This window comes from Micropterus dolomieu, linkage group LG17, assembly GCF_021292245.1.
Source record: "Micropterus dolomieu isolate WLL.071019.BEF.003 ecotype Adirondacks linkage group LG17, ASM2129224v1, whole genome shotgun sequence".
Taxonomy (NCBI): Eukaryota; Metazoa; Chordata; class Actinopteri; order Centrarchiformes; family Centrarchidae; genus Micropterus; species Micropterus dolomieu.
In genome coordinates, this window is record NC_060166.1 from 26552908 (window position 1) to 26578162 (window position 25255).

At 39.1% G+C, this 25255-nt stretch overlaps 1 protein-coding gene across 1 annotated transcript in view; it reads right to left on the reverse strand.

The window, feature by feature from the left end:
• Positions 1 to 25255, reverse strand: part of plch1 (phospholipase C, eta 1) — a 50125-nt gene that overhangs the window by 4486 nt on the left and 20384 nt on the right. The window contains exons 5-21 of the mRNA XM_046072816.1: positions 22974 to 23144; positions 22322 to 22415; positions 18931 to 19134; positions 18280 to 18400; positions 15381 to 15552; positions 12489 to 12596; positions 10300 to 10455; positions 9506 to 9568; positions 7879 to 7973; positions 6067 to 6164; positions 5782 to 5961; positions 4753 to 4860; positions 3966 to 4090; positions 3738 to 3822; positions 1742 to 1888; positions 1215 to 1294; positions 116 to 497 (exon numbers count right to left, since the gene is read on the reverse strand). Of these exons, the coding sequence (XP_045928772.1) occupies positions 116 to 497; positions 1215 to 1294; positions 1742 to 1888; positions 3738 to 3822; positions 3966 to 4090; positions 4753 to 4860; positions 5782 to 5961; positions 6067 to 6164; positions 7879 to 7973; positions 9506 to 9568; positions 10300 to 10455; positions 12489 to 12596; positions 15381 to 15552; positions 18280 to 18400; positions 18931 to 19134; positions 22322 to 22415; positions 22974 to 23144 (2389 nt within the window). The remainder of the gene's footprint in view (positions 1 to 115; positions 498 to 1214; positions 1295 to 1741; positions 1889 to 3737; positions 3823 to 3965; positions 4091 to 4752; positions 4861 to 5781; positions 5962 to 6066; positions 6165 to 7878; positions 7974 to 9505; positions 9569 to 10299; positions 10456 to 12488; positions 12597 to 15380; positions 15553 to 18279; positions 18401 to 18930; positions 19135 to 22321; positions 22416 to 22973; positions 23145 to 25255) is intronic.

Here is a 25255-nt window from a genome sequence, read left to right on the forward strand (position 1 = left end):
CATAATCATGGACTTACAGTAGCACAGCATAACTGTGGAATGGATGTAATTTGGGTGTAATTTTCATAATTCCAAAATATATTAAATTCTTTGGTATGAAATGAAAAATACCCACCAATGACAGTATCTGTGCCCATATCATGTTGTTCCTTGTCTGGTGAGCAGAGGGATAGTTGCCCTTGCAGAAGCCTGTCTAAGGGCATGGACATAGGTCTGTGGGTGAGGGGGCCTCGGGGCTGGTGTCGCTTCTCCAATGCTTCTTCTTTCCCTGCCATGCCCTCTCCTCCTGCAACTGTGCCATTCTTTTGGTCTGATATCGAAGCCACTGACTCTGATAGTGCCATCTTGGTCTTCTTCCGTCCCTTTGCTGGGGCACTGGCTGTGCGCCGCAGGAAGTGATCACTGATGGAGCGTTTCCGGAAACCACTGGAGTTAGCATCCACAGAGGACTTGGAAGAACGGTTAAACAACCCCCGGATACCTCGCAGGTGATGACCCTGAAGGCAAGTAAAAAAAATAAGTAATAAGTAAATAAGAAAGGGGAAAAAGATATCAACAACATTAACATTATTAACCAAGGTGCACTTTTAACATAGACTGAACACAACATTTTTACACATTACAGATAGAAGAAAAAGTGTTAATTTTCATGAATGTACTGATGAAGTTTGCAGCAAATGTAAATATTGCATGCTTTCGCAATGCCTATAGATGGCGCCCTTACTCCTTGCGTTACCTTAACAAGCAATCTGAATGACGCCATTGTGGATTATGCATGCATGTTAATATTGCATATTATTCCATCTTTGTTGAAAATGAGACAACAAGAATGGGGGAAGCATGTTTTTTTTTAATGACCTACTAAGCAAACTGTATGACTCAGTAGTTTAATGTTACACACAAGCAAGTTATTGAAGATACGGCTGAACATAAATGCATTTTTTATCATGCATTACTGTTTCATGCAGCACCACACAGAACCTAGGGCATCAGGATACCTTGTTAGATCCTAGAAAGTGCATTATGGTAAAGCTGGGGTTCAGGACTAGAGGGCTCCACTAGAAAGACAAAGGGTTGAAGGAGCATAGCTTAAATGGATTGATGTATTGAGAGAATCAAATTTTTTATGTTTATGTCCAAATTATAATCTCACTTGACAAGAGAGGCTCACTGGGGGAATGCAACAATAAATACCGGGACTTTACAACACTTACCTTCCCATAGACATCATGCACTGACACATGCACAAAGATGGAAGCCTCAGTCAGCCCCTCCAAGTAAACATGTCTGTAACCTGTTGTTAGAAATGAAGGGAGAACACATGTGAGCAAGAGAGGGAGTGATAGAATCAGTCAAAGAAAGATAACAGCTGTCATCAGACTGATGATTGTGTAGTAGATGCCTGAGGAGAGGGCATCAGAAGTTCAGGGACAACTCTGATGGATGTGGACAACAAAAATAACCTGCAAAGCCACAGGTCTTTTACTTTGCAAATCAAACAAATCATGGTTCACTAGACACAAGATAATGTGCCTCACAGGCATAGCATTGCCAAAGCCATAAGGGAAATTACATGCTTAAGAGTGAGTGAGTCTGGCTGTCTATTTGTGTTAAATAGCAGAACTATAATGATTCTAACTTGCGGTGACAAACAGTTACCCCTCTTAAGTTCATGTCATTCACACACAAAAAGTTCCTATTCTCAGATAAAACTGAAAACACTGAGGGATTCTTCACAGACCAGGCATCAGGCTGCTGAAGGCAACAGTCCGTTGACCAATAAAGTCCCGTCCAATTGGGTCATGGTCCCAGACAAGGAAACGCACCAAAGCCACCTCAGCCATGTGAAGTGTGAAGGACAGGCTCTCCTCCCATACTGGATTAAAACCTGAGGGAAATAAACACATATATGCTCATTATAGTTAGGATCTGTTTAATCAGCATCTCATTAACGCATATACTGTATATACCATACATGCAAAAAACTAGCAAAGATGGAGTTGGTAGTATTGATGTGTCAATTGTGTTTTGGTATGGATCAATGCCCTGCACACTAATCTTATAATACTGATTAGTGCCCAGGATTCAGTAACCTCTCCCGTAGGGAGCTTTTCCCTTCCCTCTGCCAGGTGCCTTCATCTGTGGAGAAGTTACGGGTGATACCAGCAGACCCCTTCGTTTTGCTTCCTTTACGGTTCTAATTAATAAAACTGACTTTTCAATAGCCAAAAGTAAAATGCAGCCTCTGTGGCTATGGCATCGTTTAATCTCTGCTGTGTTTTTTTTTTTTTTAGCAATGGTTATTGCTAATTATTAGTTTGCAGAATGAGATAACATCAGATTGTATTTGCTTGTGTGTATGTGCTATACATACAGTATGTTCTATAGTATCCTGGTACCATGTGGTTAATGTTATATACGTATGTTATGTGTGTGGCACTTTTCAAATGATGAAAAAGTAAAATGCAAAAGCAACAAAAAATAGGTAAGGGATACAATATATAAACAATGCAATCGTCACAAAAGTCACAATCCAGTCCAAGCTGGATTAGATTGGATTGTATATTTTTCATCTACATTTTGACTTGCTAATAGTAGGAAAGGCTTGGGTGTTACTAATAACATTAACAATGGTTCAGTTCTATTCAGAGACAGTTAAATGAAATTCAGTCATGATTAATTTACTGATTTACACTTGTACACTTTCCTACTGTGACATTTCAAAATGTCTGGTGTGAAAAGCCTATTTGAAAATACAATAACATGTACTTAGTGTAACTACGCTAAAACTTTATTAAAGATCTTCACTCCTACAGTTCAATTTGTTTAAAGAATGCAGGCCTGGCTAGATATGACATGAAATACTCATTACCCCACCAACAGGAAATAGACAATCATCTATTGGAAGTAAAAATTGCAGCAACTAGGCAACCAATTAGCAATATTTTTATTGGCACAAACAAGTTTTACCTTTTAGGTTTATATGGTCATCTGTTGGCAAACAGTTGATTATTTACACATTAAGCAGTTACAGAGCAACATTATCATTTATTTGGAGTCGTGTATCTGTCCAATATTCACTAATGTTTTAGCTCTGTTTTTGGTCTCCACCAACTCCTAAGGAAAATATCTGGCTCTTTTGCGGCCAAATGCTCCACTACGTTCACCAGCTAGATGCTAACTGTCTATTTGATGTTTACTACTGAGTAGGTAATACACAGAGATTTTTTAGAGCTTTTTCACTGAAAAAAGCTGCCTTCTGCAGCCAAAAATGCTGCTTTAAGAGCGGTGAGAGCTAAAATGTTAACTTATTAAAGTTGCCAGACATCTAAACAATGACCTGAAACTCAGCTATAACAACATGATATCATGTAATTGCGTATAAATAGCTAATCTGACATTTGCGTGTCACGTCTATGTATTTTAAGCTTCTCACGTTCCATTTAACGCTGTTAGAGATGCTGCACTTCAAGAGTTTTGGACATGGAGGAAAGGACAAAGACAAGTGACCTTTGTCAGGTGACCTTCATCAGGAGACCTTTGCCATCATGTTAACAATATTAAACACAAGGTTATTGTTGTGAAACTTCAATACAGGGGATCATTTTCTGTAGGTTCATCAATATAAGCGCTCACTTTCACACTGTCACAGTTTTAACGTTGTCATTTGATACATTGTTATATCCATTTTGAGCTATTTTCTGTCATGCAAGATGTTCTGTGAGTGCATGACTAACCATTATCATCAACAACTCGTGTCTGGTCCTTGCAGCAATCAACTGGCAGACCGATGATCTCCACTTCCACGAAAGGATCAATAATCTGATGGAGAAAAGGCAATAAAATGTATTATATTTTATTTTAGGACGCCGAGAGCAAGTTGAAAGTCTCAGAGAGAGAGAGAGAGAGAAAAAGACAGATGGAGAATGTGAGCACAGAGTGTATGTGTTTTGGTGTGCTTGTACCTCTCCACGGTCCCCCAGCATGGAGTCTGGTGGTTTGGGCAACTGCTGTCCACTAATGATCTTGAGAATGAGTTGCTTCTTGGGGTAAGCTGGAAGCGGGTCATCACTGAATGGATTGAATGAGCCTTTAAGAATTGAAAGACAGGAGAGTAACTTTGATTTATATCATCATTTAATCCTAAAATCCAGTCCTCTCTGTTTGTTCTGTTATTTGCAGGTTTCGTATGCAAAATGTGCAGGGTGAAAATAACAGATATACACCCCCTTCTGTAACAGATAACACTTACTTGACTTACTTGCACTTGACTTGTGCCACACAAGTCATGTCAGTATTATCTATACGGTTGCATTCCCATCTACTAGAGAGCACACATTTCTCAATAATCACTGCATCATAAAGAGCAGAGATGTAAACTACATGTGCAGCAAGCCTGTGAAAAACATCCATGCCTCTGCTTTGTCTTGTAGTTAACTGTTCAGTATAATAATGGGCATGAGATTGTCTTTGTAACCTCTTGTGGTGTGGAAAAACATACCTTTTACTCATAACACTTAAAAAAATATTGTAGTGGGGAACCCAACATTTCACATTGAATTACAGGAAAATGTATGTAATGTGATGCCCAAATCTCACTTATTTATATTTCTTGTTTGTTATGTACTAATTAAAATAAGTCTTGTGTCTTCTTGCATTTGAATATTTCACTACCTGAAAATAAAAAGTTTTTTTATAACACTAATTGGTATGCATGTATTTCTGCTTGTATGTGTTGGTTTGTTGAAGTACCTTTACACATGGGAGGGGGCTTAAGGACGTAGCCAATGCCTCCATTCACCATGAATTTGGCTCTGTTGAGCTGCATCATCCTGCCCTCTGTCTGGTAGTTCAGAGCGACTGAAAAAGAAAAAAGACGAAATAACTTTTATTTTGTCACTACATGTTACGGAACATCTACCCACATATAACTGCAAACTGTGAAAATCATATGATTTGTCATTCTAGTCATGATTGTTTTCTGCATTTATCAAATGTTTCTTTTTGATTTATCCCTTAATTTATTCTTTAAGCCTGTGAGTCTTTATAACTTTCAAACCCAAATTAGGAGGAACAGATGAGAAAGGAAACTGGCAAAAATATGAAATGAAAACAGGGAGGAATCACAGCTGCTTCAAAGATAATAGCTCAGAGTTTTGCATTTTCTTTTCTTTTTACTTCTCTCCGTAGTAACTGTTTCTATTTTTGTATAACTGGAATAGTAATTTCTTAGAAATTCAGAGACCAATATTGTTCTCTCAATTTAACAAAAAAATGTAGTTGGCTGGGACAGACAGGGATTCCTTGGATCTTGGATTTCCTGATGCTGTTCTTTTCCGCCAACTCTTTTTCATCATCTTATCTTCTTTTTTTATATATTTATGTGTTTCTCTCTAATCCTCACACATGCCTTTTCCGACTGTTGCCCCACAAATAAACTAGCAGACACTCAATCACACACAACATGCTGCAGCATTCATACAGCATCCACGCATCTTGCATAATTAAGTTAGTTAGTTAGTTAGTTAGTTAGTTAGTTAGTTAGTAAGTTAGTTCATAGTCATAGCTATTGACCTCTGCACACATGACATGGCCACTTGCAAACCACACAATGTCAAATGTGTAAGGTAAATGTGTGGTGTGTGAAATCTGTTTGTGTGTGTGTGTGTGCATGCATGTGGTATGCAGAGTCAATTAATGTATAATGACAGGTATGTGGCTAAAGGCACGGCACCTGGTGTTTTCATTAACAGACAGCCTCCACGCGGGTCGCAAGCTTACCCAACTGACAGCCCACGTTCCAGTAGAACTGGGGGTTGAAATTGGATGAGTCAATGCGATAGGCTGAGGGATAAATCCGTGACAGCTGCCTCTGGTTAAAAGCTAGGAACTGTTCGGCTCTGTGATTGACCAGAGATTGGGCTCTGGTCTCGCTGAATGACAGAACGTCACCTGGAGTGCCTGGAGAGAAACATGGGTTAGGCACGGGAAAATCTCTTCAAAGTTAAGAATGCAATGTGCCAAATTGTTTGTGTGTGTGAAGGTGTTGTAGCTTTGGTGTTTCACCTTCATTCAGACATTCCTGTGAGGCAACAGAGTTGGTGAACACCACCAGGTTTGACAGATCTCTACTCAGTTTCATCGTCTTCCTCTTCCTTCCACCCCTAAAAAAATTGCCAAATGACAGAGGACAATTGCAAGAGAGAACAGAGGAGAGTGAGTGAGATCAAGCAAAGATATACAAGACTGGTAAAGGGAGAAGGATGTGAAGTAAGACATGCACACACCCATATACTGTACCTGTTTAAGCATTTACAGTGGCAAAAGCATAGCAGGCAAGAGAGGACTGTTTAGTGAGGCAGCTTGCAAACCACAGGAAAGAGCATCAAACGCAAAAGCCTAATAGGGACTAGAGTGCATGCAGTGCAGCAAGACTCACACATTCCCGCACACATACAACTACACACACAGAGTCATGCACACACAGTCTTGCACAAAGACAGTCTGTCACATAGCCACTCAGACGCATGCTTGCAGGAATCTGCACTGTGACAGTTCCCGAGATGTATAGATGAATGTGCAACCAGTAACAAAGACAGGGAAAACAAAGAGATGCAATGGCCTTATACACAGAGCGAGGAAAATACAGTTGAATTTCCATACTTTTTGCCCAATGCTCACTCACAGAAAGAGGAAAAATTAAACAGAGTTGGGAAAATAATGTGTGTGAAAGAGAATTGGGATATATTCATGCTGCAGACAAAAAACGGAGTGAATCAGACCTGTTTTTGTTCTTATAGTGTAAACAGGCACATTGATTTTGACACATTGAATTCTCTTTCAAATGTGGTCCTAAATTTGATGAGTGTCTCATTCGTGGCAATGGAACCTCTATCTCAACACTCAGAGGAGATCTTACAAGATCACATTTACTGTATGTTGCTCCATGTTTTTTTCATGACTCCATAATTGATACTTGAAAAAGATGGAGGACTGCAGCAGTGGAGGTTTTCACTTGAGCGACAGTGAGGTAGAATATTTAGGATATAAATCAAGCAAAACTTGAAGTGATGTAGGCAGTGTGGGGAAGTACATTTACTTAAGTTCTGTACAGTACTTAAGTACAATTCTTATTTTACTTGAGTATTTCCATGTTTGGCTTTATACAGTACTTCAACACCACATTTCAAAGGGAAATATTGTACTTTTTACTCAAAAACATTAATATCACAATAATAGTTATTAGCTATTTAAAAGAAGATTGTATATTCAAAAAATATGATCTGTTTAGAAAATTTAGTACAGTGTTATAGATTAAACTACCTAAAAGTATATAAAGTAGTTAAACCACCTTCACCTTCACAAAGTACAATTGTAAGTGTTGCTTACATGTTAAAGTGAGTCTATGTAACTTTTGCTGCAACAAAACCCCTGTACTGAAATGAGCAAAGGTGTGTTTTAATACTTTTGAGGAATATTGTGAACCTTTCAACCTTTACATTGTGGTGCTTTAATGCATCAAATACAACAATCTAGTATCCAATTTAGAAATATGAACCAATGAACCACTGGAGCTGCGTGACGACACCATATGTGATGCTCTAGTCTTGGCCTCAGTTTCTTTCACCCCGTGTGTTCGGTCTTTGGTCTTTGGTCAGTTCAGTAAAGTGACTTGCTGCATTAAGATACTACGTGAACAGTGTGAAAATATAAAATATCCGAACTGACTAGGAACCCATAATTGAGCAGCAAGGCTTTAGTGGTTGGCATGACACTACTGATGCCCTGGATTGTTCAATGTTCCCAGCAGTCAGCAGCTATTAAACCACTCAGTTGTCAGGGATTGTCAGTGTTGTGATGAAGCAGGTCAAAGGTCACCTGTTGAACTGTCCTCCAGCCTCCCTCCCAGACCTCTCCTGACTGTCCTCCTCCTTGTCCACACTTTGGCATGACAGCCTGGATTTGGAGTGCCTCTGGACAACGGAGACACACACATAGGGATATATTAACAAACACACAAGATACACTACAATGTAGGTTTATGTATATTTGGTAATATGTGAATTATTTCTGAGAGAAGCAACATCTCTATTAGGGCTAAAGTGGAGTTGAGAAGAGGATGAGGGTCGCAGTAATTACAGGGTTTAGGCTGCTTGCCAACAGATTACATGCACCCATGTATGTGCGCATATATACACACGTGGACGGATGCATAATATGCAAAGAGGGAGGCATAAAAGAATTAAGAGGAGATGTTAGTGGGGAAAAAAGGAGGAAGGTAAAAAGAAGCAACTATATAGAGGAAGAAATTTCAAGTGGGAAAAATAACCAGGCTGAGAGATGAATGAATATAGAGAAAATGTCTGAAACAAACACATCAAACAAACCTATATTATATTGCAAAATGAATTGCCTATACCATTAGCAGCTATCTGAAGGACAAACACATACCGTAGAGAGGATCTAAATCAAGACAATACATGCTTTGGATCCACATGTGGAATTCACAGAAATGCATAATGCACACATTCACTGCATTGATCTGCAGAGTGGAATTGGAAGATAAGTGTGGTGATCTTATATATGATCCTGCTATCTACCCCACGTTGAAGACAAATCTACAAAGGGTGCTTTGCATACTGTATGCATTTTCTATGTGTGACTCTATGGAAGATTTTCTACAGGAGAACAGGGGGATGCTTCTTTTCTGCTTCCCATAAGCGACGCTAAATAGTTAAAGAGACATATCACACATAATCTTAACAATACACTAAGTGGACAATTTAATGGGAACTCAAAGCAAATGTCGATGCTCCCTCAGTCCTCTGTTGTATTTTTTTAAATATGGTTATGTGCTGGACTATTTCTTTGCCCAGATAATTTTTGTCTTCCAGATTTTCATTTGCCTGGAGAAGTCCATCTCAACACAACCTTTGGGATGCAAACCGGGCTGTGCCATGTGCTGTGCCATATGCTCCATTTGAAGCACATAGCCCGGCAACCTCAGTTAATTAGTTGTCCACAAAAACAGCTGATTGATGATCTTTTACTGCTCTATCAGTAGAGCACTACAAGCCCGGACACACCAAGCCAAAAGCTGGCCGTCGGGCATCATTGGGATTGCTAACCTTCTCTTGTGTTTTCCGCACCATTGGCTCTAGTCGGCTCTTATAGCGGCACTTCAGCTGATTGAGCATGCTAAATCACCGCTAAGGCCATCATGAGAGTTCTGTCTGGTTAGCTGTTCAGCCAAGAAAATCAGTTTTCCCAATTTAGTGCAACCTGCCCATTTCTTCTTCAAGTAAAAGGCAAAGTGTTGTTTCTTTAAGGCCAGTTTGGTGTGCTAAGGGCCAGACAAAGCATCAAGTAAATAGAACAAATAAAAAGCTTGATAATGTCCAATAGACGTTGTCTAAAGACAATAACGTTCTGTAATTCTTGTGGTATGACTAACCTGAATTCGCAATGTGTCAAAAACAGCAACCTCTTGTTTCATGCTCCTCACCTTCTGCTTGAGTGTTGTGATGAAGGATCTGCTCTGAGATTTCTTCAAAACCCCTTTGGAGCTCTAGAGACAAAAAGGAAACCATTCAGAGACTCTCAACAAGTGTGTGTTTTTGTATGCTTGTTTACATTCATGTGTGTAGAGCATTTGATGTGAGTCTAATAACAACCATATTAGCACCCAGAGAGTCACTTAAACCCTAAAGCTCAGTGGCTGGACAGGCTGCAACAGACATCAGCCAATAAAGAACAGCATAGATGGAGAAGAGAGTGAAAATGAAAAGGGAAAATTACAGTTAGGAAGACAGAGAGGGAAAAACCCTTTAGAGGTGAAGGGGATCACCAACAAAGCAGGAGCAGAATAAAGAGAATAGGAAACCCTGATGCACAACACCCACTACATTAAAATGGCTGTTAGGAAACTGAAGCTTCTAAAAATAGCACAAGAGGCAAGCAGGGAAATTAAATATTAAGTAACACTGCAGACATTTAGCTTCTCATCACTTTCGGTCTGTTTTGACTTTCTTTGGATGAAATACCACCTACGGGGAAACATAGCAGTCCCTTCAGAGTGGCCTGAGGAGCTGGTGGTTGACTGTCCATTTTTGTGTGTTCAGTGGGTGTGTTTGAATTGTGGGGGGTGCAGTAACCAGTCTACTCCATTATTTTCTCCAATTCCCTCTGTGACTAATACCATGGCCTAGTTTTATCCCCCCCTTCTCTTTCTCCTCCTTATTTGTAGACGAGTATTACTGTGCTCCGTGTGCAGCTCTATACATCGCCTTAGGGTGGTACCTGGCGCAGGTTCTTCTGAAGGCCCTGGTGCGTAGCTCGGAGCAGTGCTCGGATGCTGAAACTATCGCTATCTTCCTTGTCTCCAATCCGAGACTCCTTTAGTAGAGAGTCCAGCTTCTTTCTGATGTGAGACTCCACCTGGTGATGACCATTGCCCTGTGTGAAAGAAGAGGAGAGTTATTAAGAAAGAGAAGGAGAAAGGGAACTAGGCAAGAAAGTGAGAGACACTTTGGGGATATTTCAATACAAGTGCAAGAAAATATATCATAGAAACATATTAGAGATGATGGAGATTGCCACAGATGCGCAGCGCTCAACCAACTGCACAGCTGCAGCACCACAATCAGACCATTGGTTTCAGACCAACCAGTACCACCTTTTGGCAAGCAGCTACAGCAGCAGTTGATAATTCCAGATGCAGACACAGATTACATGTGTGCATCTACAGGCAAAGAAAAAAATGTCAGCTATTGGAGACACCTCAGTTTATTAGTGGTCATCCAATAAAACAAGTTGCTGATCTTTCACTGCTCTATCAGTAGAGCACTAAGAGCCCAGACACACCAAGCCAAAAGCTAGCTGTCGGGCATCACTCGGATGTCATTGCTGCTGATGCAATTGTGACTCCTGCATCCCCTACAGGCAGTGAGTGTTACCACTTCAACATTTTTTCATAGTTGTGAGAGAGAGTTTAATTAATATTTTATATTTTATAATTATAAAAGTGCAAAAGATAACTGGAGAATATGTCTGCTTAATATCATGAAGAGTATAGAGTTTACACTGATCGGAGTGTTATTGTGTGTCGTGAAAAAGCTAGATAGGTGGTTTCACGTCTAAAATTTTAATTAAGCTCCAAATAAGCTGTGTTTGAAATCACTCCCTATTTCACTCATTCATTTGTCTCCCTCTAAAACAGACACAACATCTCATCAGTGGAAACCTGCCACCACCCTTTTAAAATGGCAATGATCATCCAAAGTGGCATCTGCAGTCTCATGCCTCTAGCTAAATGTGGAAGAATGATGCCATATTCGGTTACACAACTGAACCATCTGGAAAATAACTGGGTGTTTTCGTGCTTTAAATGTGGTGAGGAGGACCCTGGCGCTAATGTATCATGAAATAAATGAACAAGATTTAGTATGACTATAGAGATGGCACAAGGCAAGTTCAGGAGTGATCTGCATGAGCAAGCAGCGATGGGATTCCCTCGCATGTTTTACATGTTGCTGCGCTGCTTATCTCTTAAAAAACAGCATGCTCAAACTCTTGCATTGACTTAATATTTATGTCTGTACCATTAAGCATTGATTGTTCCAAAACATTACCGCAATGATGATCAGTAAAAATTTACAAGCACCAACATTACTACCCAATTACTGAAGTCATTATGTCGAGCACAAAAATGTCATTAAGGTCCCATTATCTAACTTCTGTTTGTGATGCCTGTATGTGGAGAAAGGTGTTGGATTCTCACATTACTCCCTGCCAGTCCATTTGCTTTCTGATACGATGTTGAATGAACCTTATTTTGAATGAACTGAGATTAATTAGCATTTAAAGAACTGAAAGTGTAGCACAAATAAAGCCACAAAAGGAACGCTGCCCAGACAGATACGGACAGACTTCAGAAAAAAAGTTAAATCCAGTTACTTCTATATGTTCTTTTTTTTAAGAAATATGTTGAAAAGGTAAAACTACTAAATTAAAAGTTAAGAAAACAGAGTTTTGCTATGTCCTCTCATTTGTCTATATGCTGTTTTATTAACATAAATATAATTTGAATTTGTTGAATCTGTTTTTTTTATTAAATAATTTTAGTGCTGTCCTGGTTTTAATGGCATGTTGAAAAACAAGAATGAGGGTGCTATGACAGGTGAACGACATGTTGGCATGTTACTGTTTTGCACTAATTTAAATGGAAAAGGTCTTCCTGAGCCACTGGTTAATTTGTCAATATACATAATTGTCTTACTATGATAATAACTTATGTTGAATTTGATGAATTTGAATGATCTCTCAAGCCCCTGTTTCAGTTCCTTTATTACTACAAAAAAAAGACTAACACCATAGATGGGCAAAACTGGCCTGAGAATAAAACAAGTTGGAACAACATGTCTGTTCAGCATTTCTGCATGTTTGTGTGCACATGATGTTTATAGCAACATCGCAGTACTCTGTCTTACATTACTGCTTTTAAGCTTGAAGTCATCCTCAATTTCATCCGCACTGTCATCATCAGACACCTCCCCTTCCTCGGCGTCCGCAGACAGATAGGCAGGCAGTCGCTTCCCCTGGATAGAGAGAGGATGCAAAAAGAGGTGGGAGGAGAGGAAGAAACATGCGTTTGACCTGTGCATATGTTTTACATGAAGCACAAATCCTCATCTCATCTCTTTTATACAATAGAACGCCCACACAGGTTGCACCTCTAAGATCCACGAATAACACAGCAGCATACAATATGATTTACAAAGACATTCAAAATTACCCACGTTGAAGTAATGTGGCTCCTTTACCAGTATTTATAGGCAGGAAAGAATGCTATTACTGCTATAAGCACACAAGAGGGCACAAAACATACACTCATGCTCACACAAACACAGACAAATATTACAATCAGCTGAAGATTCTCTGAGAAGCTCCCTGAGTAGCTCTTTTAGAAGAGTGTAAGCCCATTAGTGAGCTATTCTGAAGGTGTGAGTGGGAGTCAAGATTTTCTAAGCTTCTTCTTCAAAATCGATGGTAGACTCCGAGCTTCCTGCAGTACATTAAGTCTCTCACTGGCAGACGTCACTGCCCTCGTTTTCACCACTGCCATAAGTAGTCTATCCCCTCTTCCTCATTACTGTGAAAAACCCTTCTGCCATTTTTCTTTATTGTCTTGTGACTCTCTGGTCTCTCCCTCCACTGGTGGATGGAGAGGGGTGAAAGGTTGTCAAACGAGGGCAGAGAGGGGAAGGAAAGAGATGAAGTTGAGGAAAACTGAGAGGATTTATAGAAAATCAATAATGCTCTTTCACTTTTCAGTCTTTTGACTGGGGAGGGACAAAGCCAGAGCTCCATTTCCCGGGGAACAACGTAATCTTCCTTCACATTACAGATAAAGTTGTACAATTTTATCTGGTTCTTTAAAAAAAAAATGAAATCTTTTGTTTCTTTTCATTAATAACTCCACCTGTTTTGGTAGATAATGATCTCCTATTTCTCAGGCCGCCAAAGTGAGAGCAATGTTTATTAAAAAAAGAAAGAAAGAAACGATAAGATGGTGGGTTTTCATTGTTTTTGAGGATGATCTTATCACCCTTGTTTCACAGATCATCCTGCTGGGCACCTGCGCTACCTTTGGGGACTACAACAGTATGTACTGCAAAGTGAGCTTGAGATGATATGTTTTCAGATAACTTACATACTGTAAAATGTGTCATGACCTACTAAGTCCTCATAACTAAATGACAAACAGGTTCTTTGTCAGTGCTTTTCAAAACAATTAGGTTAATGTTTATGTTTTGTTGACTTTACTTCTACTGCTATGTTTAAAACATAAAATTATAATAATAACTGTAAAATCAAGCAATTTTCACTTTCTTCTGACCTTACTAAAACTAACTACGTACAAAGGGTTGGAGTGGTAAACCATCTCTTTGCCACAAACTCAGAAAAAAGTCATCCTCAGAAAAGGAACAGCTATAAAGCTGTAAAAAACTTAAATTCACATAGATGTATTTTGGATTTGGGGTGGGTTTGCTTAAAATATACCAGTTATATAGCATATGAAAGTCCTTCAATTTAACAGATGCGGTCTCTGAGATCCCAAACAAGTAAGGCTTCAATTTTCTTTAGTTGATTTTTGATTGATAACATAAAATTTGGAAAGTCATGAAGTATCAAGCTGACAAAATTATGTATTTTGAGCTGTTGAATGGTTTGTTGCCCCGGGTCACAAAAAAACGAAAAGTCAAAGTTGACTTATTTTAACATATGTACATAAATTAGGTTACGTATGTCACATGACTTTTGACTTACTAATGTATACTTATTTTAATCCAAACCATGATCTTTTTTTAAACCTAACCAAATAGTTACAATGTTAACAAAGTCTTTATTATTGTTAACATAGGTCCGACAAAGGTCCGGTACGCCTGACGCTGGCACTCTGCAACGGTCATATATGTCGCTTTGGCTATATGCTGTATGTTGTTTTGGGAGACATTGGCAAACAACTTATTCTCTCATTTATGCTCTGTACTTGTATAGCGCCTTTCTAGTCTTTTCGACCACTCAAAGCGCTTTTACACTACATCTGCATTCACCAGTCACACACATTCATACACTGAGCCTAAGTGCTCAAACAGAAACTAACATTCACACTCACTCATACACTGGCGGAATAGCCACCAGGGGCAATTCAGTATCTTGCCCAAGGACACTTCGACACGCAACTAGGGGGAGCCAGGGATTGAACCGCCAACCTTCCGATTAACGGCCAACCCGCTCTACCTCCTGAGCCACAGCCGCCCCCAATTTAAATATGTCTTTAATTATTCATCTATTCATCATGGTTAATTGCAGAGTTGTTGCAAGTAGAAGCATGAATAGTTTGACAGCCCCAACTGAGTCGCCAGGTTGTGTTTGTATGTGTCCCTCATTTTGTGTGTGTGTGACAAAAACAATAAAAACAATCTGTCGCTCCGTTATCATATGCCAGCATCTCGTCTTTTTCACCTTTCCCCTCTTTGATTAATACAGTGACCTAGTTTAGTCCTCCCTTTCTCATCTTCCTTCTCTTCGTCTGTTTATAGGCAATAATTAGCTGCCTTGTGGTGCCTCTCCCGCTCCCCATCCTCAGTACAGCAACGCACATCAGATTAAATATGGAGAGATAACGAGTGCTCTGCTTTCTTCACTGAAATAAGAAGAAGGAAGGGGAGATGTTCAATGCAGATGCTTTCATTTACAAGTGCACTAACTGGCTGGGCATATTCTAATTCAGCAATGTATTTATTCGTTTAAAAACACAAACAGTCAGTCCACCATCCATCCGTTATAAGTATAAGTATAAGTATATTTGTTCTTACTTTGATGAGTATCTTGCCCTGTAGGCTGTGAGGACTGGGTAATGTTTTTGAGTCCCTGCTAAGTACGTCTCCCACATCCAGTTTGTCACCAAAGATTTCTCGCAGGTACTCTGCAATCTTCTTCTGCTGCTGGATGCTACAGTGGTTCTCTATGGACAGAATCACTGGGTACCTGAAAGAAAAGAAAATCAACACACATACTCAGGTTTCCTTAAATGACATTAAAACACTTCGAAAATGTGTCTTGAATGCAGCCAATGGACTGAAGTGAGACTCATCTGCTGATATGGGCATGAATCTCAAACTGTACTTCTATTTCTCATCACCTCCAACCAACAGAACAGTGAAGAGGTAAATAATAAAAATACAGCTGCAAAAACATCTCCATGGCTTGGTGTGTGTGTGTGTGTGTGTGTGTGTGTGCGCGTGCGCGTGCGTGCCTGTGGTTTCACTTAGAAAACGTGAAATGACTTGTGGCCACATCGCAGCACAGCTCAAATGTCAGGTTTGTCAGACTGACAGCTCTCCCTCAGGGGACGCAGCCCCGCTCTCAACTCAACCACTGATCCTCAAAACACACACTCACGTGCACACACACACACACACACACACACACGCGCACTTCCACTTGCAAATGGGTCCTCTGCCAAAGACAAAAAGAGACAACAGAAAGAGTCATTTCATTTTGACACGCAGACAGTGACATCCAGGAGCTCGTCTCAGGTGAAACAGCAAGGCGGCTCAATGAGCTGTGTAATGTTTGTGTGTGTGTGTGCGTGATGTGGGAGAGAGCAGAGACTCACTCCATTTCAATACAGCCCAGGGGCCATTAATCATATTAACAGCTGGCACTGATGATAAAATATAAACTGAATGCAAAAGGTGAGAACAGCAGAGAGAGAGAGACGTAAAACACAAGACGTTCAGTTTATTCATTTATTCTTGCTGTCAGCTTTATTACAGATCAATAATTAGTATGGGATGAATTTAAGAATATAAAGGTATTCCTTTATGAATTTCATTTCATTTCATTTCAGGTATTTCCTAATGAACAAGTGTGAATGTTTTTTTTACCAGGAGGTTACATTGAATATATGATCTTTAATGTAATTCACAGAAGAGAACAAAGATTTTTTTAGCAAAGTTACCCACAGGTTAAAAAAAACTTTGTTGACTAAAATGATTTAGGAAAAGTAGTGCAACTTTGTCAAAAAATTGCTATACCAGTACTAGAGCTGCCACCAAGAATTATTTCCGTTATAAATTTATCTGCCAATTATTTTCTTAATTAACTGGTTGATCGTTTGGCTTTAAAAATTCCAGAAAACAGTGATCTCAATTTCTCAAAGGCTGCAGCAACATCATCAGAACTAGTCAGAAGATTTAAGAGGCAGCCATTAACGGGGTTTGCATAGGAATTTTCCATCCATGTTCTGAAATGGGGCAGGTTAGGTAGGTTGTTGTGTCTCTCCATCTGTATCTTTATTTCGCTTCTCTGTTTTTACCCTACACACATCTGCGATTGATTGCTGATGTAGAAAGGTTCTGTGCCTGTAAAATCTGTTTTCTCAATGTAGCTGGATGATTATGGTAATCATAGAGTTTGCAATTCTAAGGCTGACAATTAAAGAAATAGTTAGACATTTTGGGAAACACCCTTTTTCATTTTCTTGCTGAGAATTTGATGATCCTCTCAGCCAGTTTTGGTTAGCTTAGCTTACCATAAAGACCAGAAAGAGGCGGAAATGCCATCTTGGCTCTGTCCACAGGTAACAAAATTCAACTACCAGCCCCTCTAAACCTCTGAACACTTTGAATCTGGTTTGATTAATTTGTATAAAAACCAAAGAGTAAAAATGACATGGGGTTAATGCTAAGCTAAGCTAACTGGCTGCTGGCTGTAGCTTCATATTTTATGTCCAGAAATAAGAGTTGTATCTTATCATCTAACTCTTGGTAAGAAAACCAATAAGAATATTTCCTTAAATGTCGAACTATTCCAACCTGCTCAAAATGGAAAGAATTAACTTAACTACAGGTTGACAACTAAAAAATAAGTTATATAACAGACAAACAACCTTAATAATTTTATTTAAACTTGTGAAATGTACTTACACTTCCTAGTTTAATTATATAAATGGACTCTTCTCCAATAGTCCCTTTGAATAAAATAAATGCACAGGCCCTGCTGCAGTAGATGTCAAAGCAAGCCAATGTGGCAGCAGGATGCTGCATCATTCACCACTTTGTTTGGGTATTGCTGGACCCAGCAGAGATAAACAGTGGCTCCTCAGGGAGCCAAAGGAAACGCTGCTAAGCAGATGGCTCGGTAATAGGTGCTAATTACTGCCAGGAATCACAGTGTTCTCTGAAAAACACAAACCTGGCTGTCTAAATGTTGTAACTTTCTTGTTAAATCTTGTGGGAAAACCTTCCACCAAATTCATAGATATTTCATTATAGCGGTGTGAAAAATGCTAGTTTAAGACTAATCTTATGACAAAATACAGTAGTTCTACAGGTTTTTAAATTATGGCGGAACACCCTTTGAAGAGGGCTGATGCTATTACATCCCATCCTATGGTGGACCACAAAGCATCACAATTAAACACAACAGGACACTATTCAATCAATACTACAATTCGTGTGTGTGAACATGGAGAAATGTAGTGCTTTTTGTCCTGAAATAAAGAATATTATTTTCTCTACAGAATGTCAACCAGAAATGATATTTCAGTCAGGTTTATATGTGTGAGTAAACTGAAGTAGAAATAAGTAACAATGGCATTTCTATCAGGTGCTCTGGGCCATTTTCTCACAGTACAATACCTATGGGATAATGGAAGTGTCAACTCACAGGCAATCACACGCACACATACTATAAGGAGTTTTGACTCACTGGTTATTTATGAAGGCATATTTATTGATGGTCTCTATGACAAACTTGAACGGTATCTTGGAGGTCAGAGTGTAGCCATGTTGGACCATCGGTTCTCCATCTGGACCATCCCAACAGTCCACTGCAGAAAAAAACAGGAGAAATGATGCGCGAATAAAACACTGCACCATGTTACTGTTTCACCTTCTCCTATCTAACATTAGTGTTGAATTATTCTGGGGCACAAAATGGTGTGAATAAATCTAATGTTCAAACAATAGCATGTGCACATTTGTGCTACATTGTGGGCCAGTTTAAAATTTTACTACCAAACATAAACACAAAAATGAGTGTTGGGTTTTCATTTAAAGACAATAACAAAAAAATGTAATGCCAATTCATTAAAATTTTAGAGCAAAACAGAGCGATAACATTTTATATAAGGTGAAAGGGAGAATGTTGCAATTTTAAAGCCAGCTTATCCAATAAAAATAGGCTTTCTTCAAATCAGATATTTTGACATTGTCATGTCATATATGTCAGCATGAACAACACCAAGACCCTGAAAGCGAATCTTTTTCAAAATGTATTATTTACACCTGTGTTTTTCCTAAAGGCACAGTCAGACTAGCCTTGCATGGCATCCATTTTTTAATGCAGATGTCTGCGTACCTTCTACACAGCGGCAGCCTGACTGCAGCACCCAGGCGTACATGTCAGTCTTGGAGTGGGAGAGGAGCTGGTCTCCAGTCAGGTATGTGTTATGAGAGGAGGCAATGAAGTAGTTACACAGAGGCTGCTCCATGTCTTGATTCACCTCATGGTGCAAAGGGTTGAAAATGTCACACGTTGGACTGCGCATGAAACTTGTAAAACCTGAAGGAAAAGACAAATGTATGGGTGAAATAATACTGGATTAAAACAGGCATTGTAAAAAGAATTCTACTTAGTTTCAAGGATGTTTTATCGCTTTGGATATTGGATATAAAAAATGATATGGGATCAGACATCATTTGTTTGGAGCCATCCTAGTAACATAGTTCTGTGGATGGCAATGCTGCCTGTGATTGGTCAGTACACAACTTTGGTCCAGACTGAAATTGTATTTCAGTGGATTGCCGTGATATTTTGTAGCTACAGATATTTGTGACTGACTTTGATAAACCACTGACTTTTCTTCTAGCATCACCATGAGGTTGACATTTTAGTTTTTTTAGTGGAAAGTTTCAACAAGACTTTTGAATAATTACTTTTTTTCTTAATTTTACAGATATTTATGGTTCCCATAGGATTAATTGTAAAGGCAGTGGTGATCTCCTGACTATTTTTCTGGCGCCATCAGCAGGTCAAAGTTTTAACTTATCACGTGAATTATCTCAACATCTACTTTTAGGTTGGCACAAAATTCTGTACAGACATGCATGGTTTCCAGACGAGGTATTCTATTGACTTTGATTATCCCCTGACTTCTTCTCTGGTGAACTATCCGAACGACTATTATAGATCGCAATTAAGTACAAATATCGTTGCCCCAGAATTAATTGTAATAATTTTGGTGATCCTCTGGCTTTTCATCTTGCGCCATCATCTCGTTAGAATTTTAATTTGTCCAAATATTGACTAAATACCTGGAAAACTAATGACATTTCCAGCAGCCTGTAACTTGTATGCCAATTAGCAAATGTTAGCATGTTAATAAACTAAAATAAGATGGTGATCATGGTAAACATAATATCTGTATCAGCATGTTAGCATTGTCATTGTGAGCATGTTAGCACACTGACATTAAAACTAAAACATTCCTATCAGCCTCAGCTGTGTTTAAAGCTAATTAGCAAATGTTAGCATGCTAACAAACTAAAATAAGATACCTGACACCTGAATCAGTACGTTAGCATTGTTATAACATTGTTATTGTTATAACTAGCATACAGGTTACTAAAATGGAGAAGTCAGCGTGTGGAACACAGCAAAACAGTATTTTAAATATCGCCTGTCATGCAGTGATTCTGCATCTCTGCTGCATCAGATTTACCAAGCACTGTTGCCAGTTTTTAATATCCATAAATAAAAGTGAACACTGAAACACACAAACTTTTCTATTAACTAGCAGCCACCAGATCATATCGTACACCATCTAACAGTGACATCTACAATATGTCTCTTCTTCAGCAGATTGATCTCCAGGAAAATACCAAAGGGTGACAGACTGGCATGTGCAAACAAGAGCACTGTGGTTTCAAACAAGAGTGGTGAGGTTTAAAACTGCGCTACTGGTGGATATACTTCACACAGCCAACTTTTCTAAGGTGGTACAGCGTGAAGAGGGCTGAGAGGGAAGAAAGCATCCTTTCATCCAGAGAGGAGGGATACAAATGAGATAGGAATACCGAGCAGGAGAGAATCCAGAAAGCAGACAAGGAAAAAGAAGCAGACAGTTAATGTGGAAAGGAAGACTGAGGAGGAGAAATGGAAAAATGTAATGCAAATATTGGAAAGATTTTTTCTATGGGAAGTCAGTCATCAGACTGGACACGCAATCTCGTCATGGTACCGTCGTCGTGACTAAGATTTTAACAGTAAACTGTGTAACATGAATGCTTATACGATCTATACTGGACTATAGGCCTATACAGTTAAGATTTAAAGAGACAGGTGTGTGTGACTCCATATTGTAACAGCTCATCACACTGTAAAAAGATGTTGATGTGAATCTGTTTGTACATTACTGTCACATCTGTGCACAATACATGTTTAAACACACACATTTCTCTAGCCTGCAGCAAAGGCATCGGGCATCCTGGTCTGATCAGTCAGACACACACAGTGTTAGCCTTCATGACTCCAACAACAAGATTAGTCTCACCCCTCCTCCTCTCCCTCTCATCTCCTCTCCTCACTCCTCTCCTTTCTGTCACACTCTCATTTTCTCTTTCCGTCATTCTGACTTCCCAATTTTCTCACCCCAGCTACCCTTCTCAATCCTCACTTCCTCTTCTCCCTAAAATGTACCCTTCATTTACATGTGGTGTTACTTAAAATGACAGAGATGAACACTTGCCTAAGACAAAGTACCAAAACATTCTTGGTCAGTATTTTATCTTTTCCGCTATGCATTGTCAGAATTTAATGTTTTTATTATGAGGGTGGGATTCACAGTAAATCAGAAAAAAAATCAGAGTTGATATAAATGTCAATTGATTAAAAGAGAAAATGGTTAATGGAATTATTTTTAAATTGCCCTTACATTTTAATACCATTTTAAAAGGACACAAGTGCTGCGTCTTGTTTCAACCAAAATTATGCTGTTGTTTTTTGCTGAATCATATAATTTCTTTTTCTTTTGTACTATACAAATTTTAATGCCAATTTTCCATAAAATAGTTTGACCAAAAGATCAATCGAATGGTTGTTTTATTTTGATGTGTTTTGTTAGATCACTTAGTCTCAAGCCTGAAAAAAGGCAAGATGAACTATATATAAAGCATTTACTAAATATAATATAAAATATTCTTATGAATTTGATGTAGGAAATAGAGTTCTGAAATGTGACAGTGAAAATTATGAAAATTGGGTTTCTTTTTTTTTTCTTTTTTACATTTTCTGTAGTATTGTTAACCACAGCATTCTGGATCTGGCTTGAATTTGTAGTATCTTGTAAACCTGTGCAAGCTGGGCATGATAGTTTTGGCATGATAAACAAAACTTAATTAATTCCTTCATTCTAAAAACAAGCTTGTTTTGATAAACATCTTCATTCATCTTTCAGTGTTCACAATGGTGCGAGCAATTAGCATATGTTTTGTGTGCTGGTCAGTGTCTCATTATCTGGTTGACTCTTAGAGGTTGACACCTCCCAAATAAAAGGACATAAACTGTTATAATACCTGATCTTGTTATAAACAAAATAACAGAGAAATTGATAAAGTCACGAACTGATGGAGTGCCATGACAGATCCAGGGAGGAGAAAAGAGAAAAAACATCTGAGCCCACGATGAAAAATGGACATAATTGGAATGAAAATACAGATATGAAAGAAAACATGAAATGGGTGAACGTTACCTTCTATCCCCATGATGCCCCTTTGTTTATTCTCGTCAGACACTTCAAACTTGTCAATGATTTCTGCAACATACTCTGGAGTCACATTGGACATCTATAGAGAAAAAGATGAACAAAATATGTAAAGACCTGGTTTATACATATTGAGCCAGTGAACAATGATTTAAATGCAGTGTAAATGCTAAATGAAGTCAGAATGATTTCCCATTTATTATAACACATTTGTGTTGCTATTAATTTTATTGTCAGGCATGTCAAACAAGCAGCACAGTCTGAGAGCAGTACAATGTTGAGTATTGCAGGCTGGAGACAGTAAATGGAGCATGATGAAAAATGACACCATTGCAGTGTAAGAGAGAAAAAAAGAGCAAAGAAAAACTGTAAAGAACAAGAGAAGGGCACCCATGAGACAAACCAATTTTAGGCGTGATAGATTGACTTAGTGGAGCAGATTCCTGTAGGCAGATGGCTGAGACAGAGGGAGTTACATGTTAGACTAAGGAGAGGGACAACAGGAACATAATCAATCTCTTTTTCTGTATCTCAAATTAAAAACGGCTGATTGGAAAGGAAGTAAATTAGACACCTCATCATATAAATGTGTGGCTGAGCATTTTATTGGCTCTAACCCGAGGCCAGTGTGACCTCTCACCTTCTGCTCGTTGAGCAGGAAGTTGGCCAGCTCTTCCGATGTCAGGTGGTCCTTCCTGTCACTGTACGCCATCATCAGCAGGAACAGGTCCCGTCTCAGAGACATCATCTTGTAGAAGACGTTGAACTCTTCGTATGTCAGCGTGCCCTGCTGATCGTCCGTGTCTGCTTCCTGTGAGGGTGAAGAAGTGATATGTCATTGGTGACACATCTAAAGCTATTATACTTTGATTCCAGTTCAAGGTGACATTTTTGACCTTGAGTTCTTTCCACACTAGTACCTCCTAGCACAACACTTGTCACAATGTAGGTCTCCTTTTTGTCGCCAAAACAGCCCTGACCCGCCGAGGTATGGACTCCACTGTGTATGCACTGTGTGTTCTGCCACCTTTTCTATCAGAACCAGTATCAGCTTTTCCCGAAATTTGACCTACAGTAGCTTGTCTGTTGGATCGGCCCACACTGGCCAGCCTTCGCTCCCCATATGCATCACTGAGCCTTGGCTGCCCATTACTCATTTACGTGTTCACCGCTTTTCTTTCCTTGGACCACTTTTGATAGGTACTGACCACTGCAGACCATTTTGGAGATGCTGTGACCCAGTCATCTGGCCATCACAATTTGGCCCTTGCTGCCTAATATATCCTATCCACTGACAAGTGCCATGGTAACAGACAATTAGTGTTACTTACGTAACCTGTCCGTGGTCATAATGTTATGGCTGATGGGTGTATATAATATGGTTCTAGACTTGACGTCTTGCCGTCCACGTCCCAGATTCCCTCACTAATTCAAATATTTCTGGCATCTGGTATAGATCCCCTGGTTGTAGAAACAGTCGGCCAATCAGAGCTCAGTAGGTGAGAATAAGAATGGCGGTGTAATTTTTTTTCCACAGGCAGCTTGCTATCATGCATGGAAAATAACGACAGAAAAATGGCTCTGGGTGACACTGACACACCCGAACAAGTAGTTGTATTTTTTTTGTTTTGATAAATGTGAAAAACGTTAAGTTGCTGCTCCTAGCTACCTACGGGATACAGCGTCTGCTCTGAATGATGGCAAGATGGAAACGTCACTTGATTGGTTAGGGCAAAACTAAAGCAAAAATAACTCTCCTTCCAATAAGAAATCTGCTAACATGAACACAATGTCAGACTGAATTACTGCATATGAAATGAAATGGTAATTCAGTCTAATTATCAGGCTGTAATACATGGTCCAAAATCGATCATTACTGAAAGTGATAAGGCGCTGTCAGCTCTGCCAATGCATGTAGTCTAAAATTAGAAGATGTATAGACTTGTATGCTATGAAAGCGTGCACGGGGGAACAGCTGTTTCATCTGTCTTTCACACAGACACAAACTTTATGACTCTTAACACATTACCTCTCCCAACAATTCTTTTCTTTCACAACCTCATATCTCACTACGTGTTGCCCGAGGTCACACTCAGCATGGCTCACTGCTCATTCTATCCTGCCTGCTCGCTGGGATCCAGCACCTCATATTACCTGGACCTCACGGGGGCCCATTCGACTCCCCACCAAATCTAATAATACCAGCTAATGCCTCCATCACACTCCCATAATGAGCTCGCTGTGGGCATTGGGGACTCGATCACAGACAGAATCCACACACAACCAGCAGGCTAAATCACTGTGATGGACTTCGTTGGAAATGCATGTACAGAAAACAAAAGGATTCAGGATATTTTAAGCCAGTGCAAAAGCTGGTGGCAATGTTGTTGTCTGCCAATGCTTAAATGGAAAGAGATAAATTAACTAATCTAATCCCAAGAGTGAATTATTTTTTGGTGCAAAATTACTGTTGAGCCTATTCTGAAGAGCTAAAACTACTTTGAAAGGCATTGTATCAACTCCACACTACCTGGGGTGGAGAAGAAGAGCCTTTCACTTTGTTTGGACAGTTTTATCAAATGAAAATACATAGTGCAAGGCACTGTCATTTTTAAGTTTGCTAAAAAATAGATTTTCTATGGACAGTCTCTTTGAATCTCGAGAAAACTGGTTCACCTTGGAACTTTAATAAAAGATTTACATTACTATGTCATTATATATAAATATATCTGTGGCCCACTAAGCAAAAAATTTTAATGTTTTTGGAAAATATATGTTTCTGGTCAATATATAGAAAAGTGTAAATATAGTTTTTTAAAAAAGTGTTATTGCACATCATAACTCACATTAGAAAAGCCAGTAGACACCGTCTGTATCTGGATTTCTGACATTAATCAATGTGACTTCTATTTTAAAAATTGA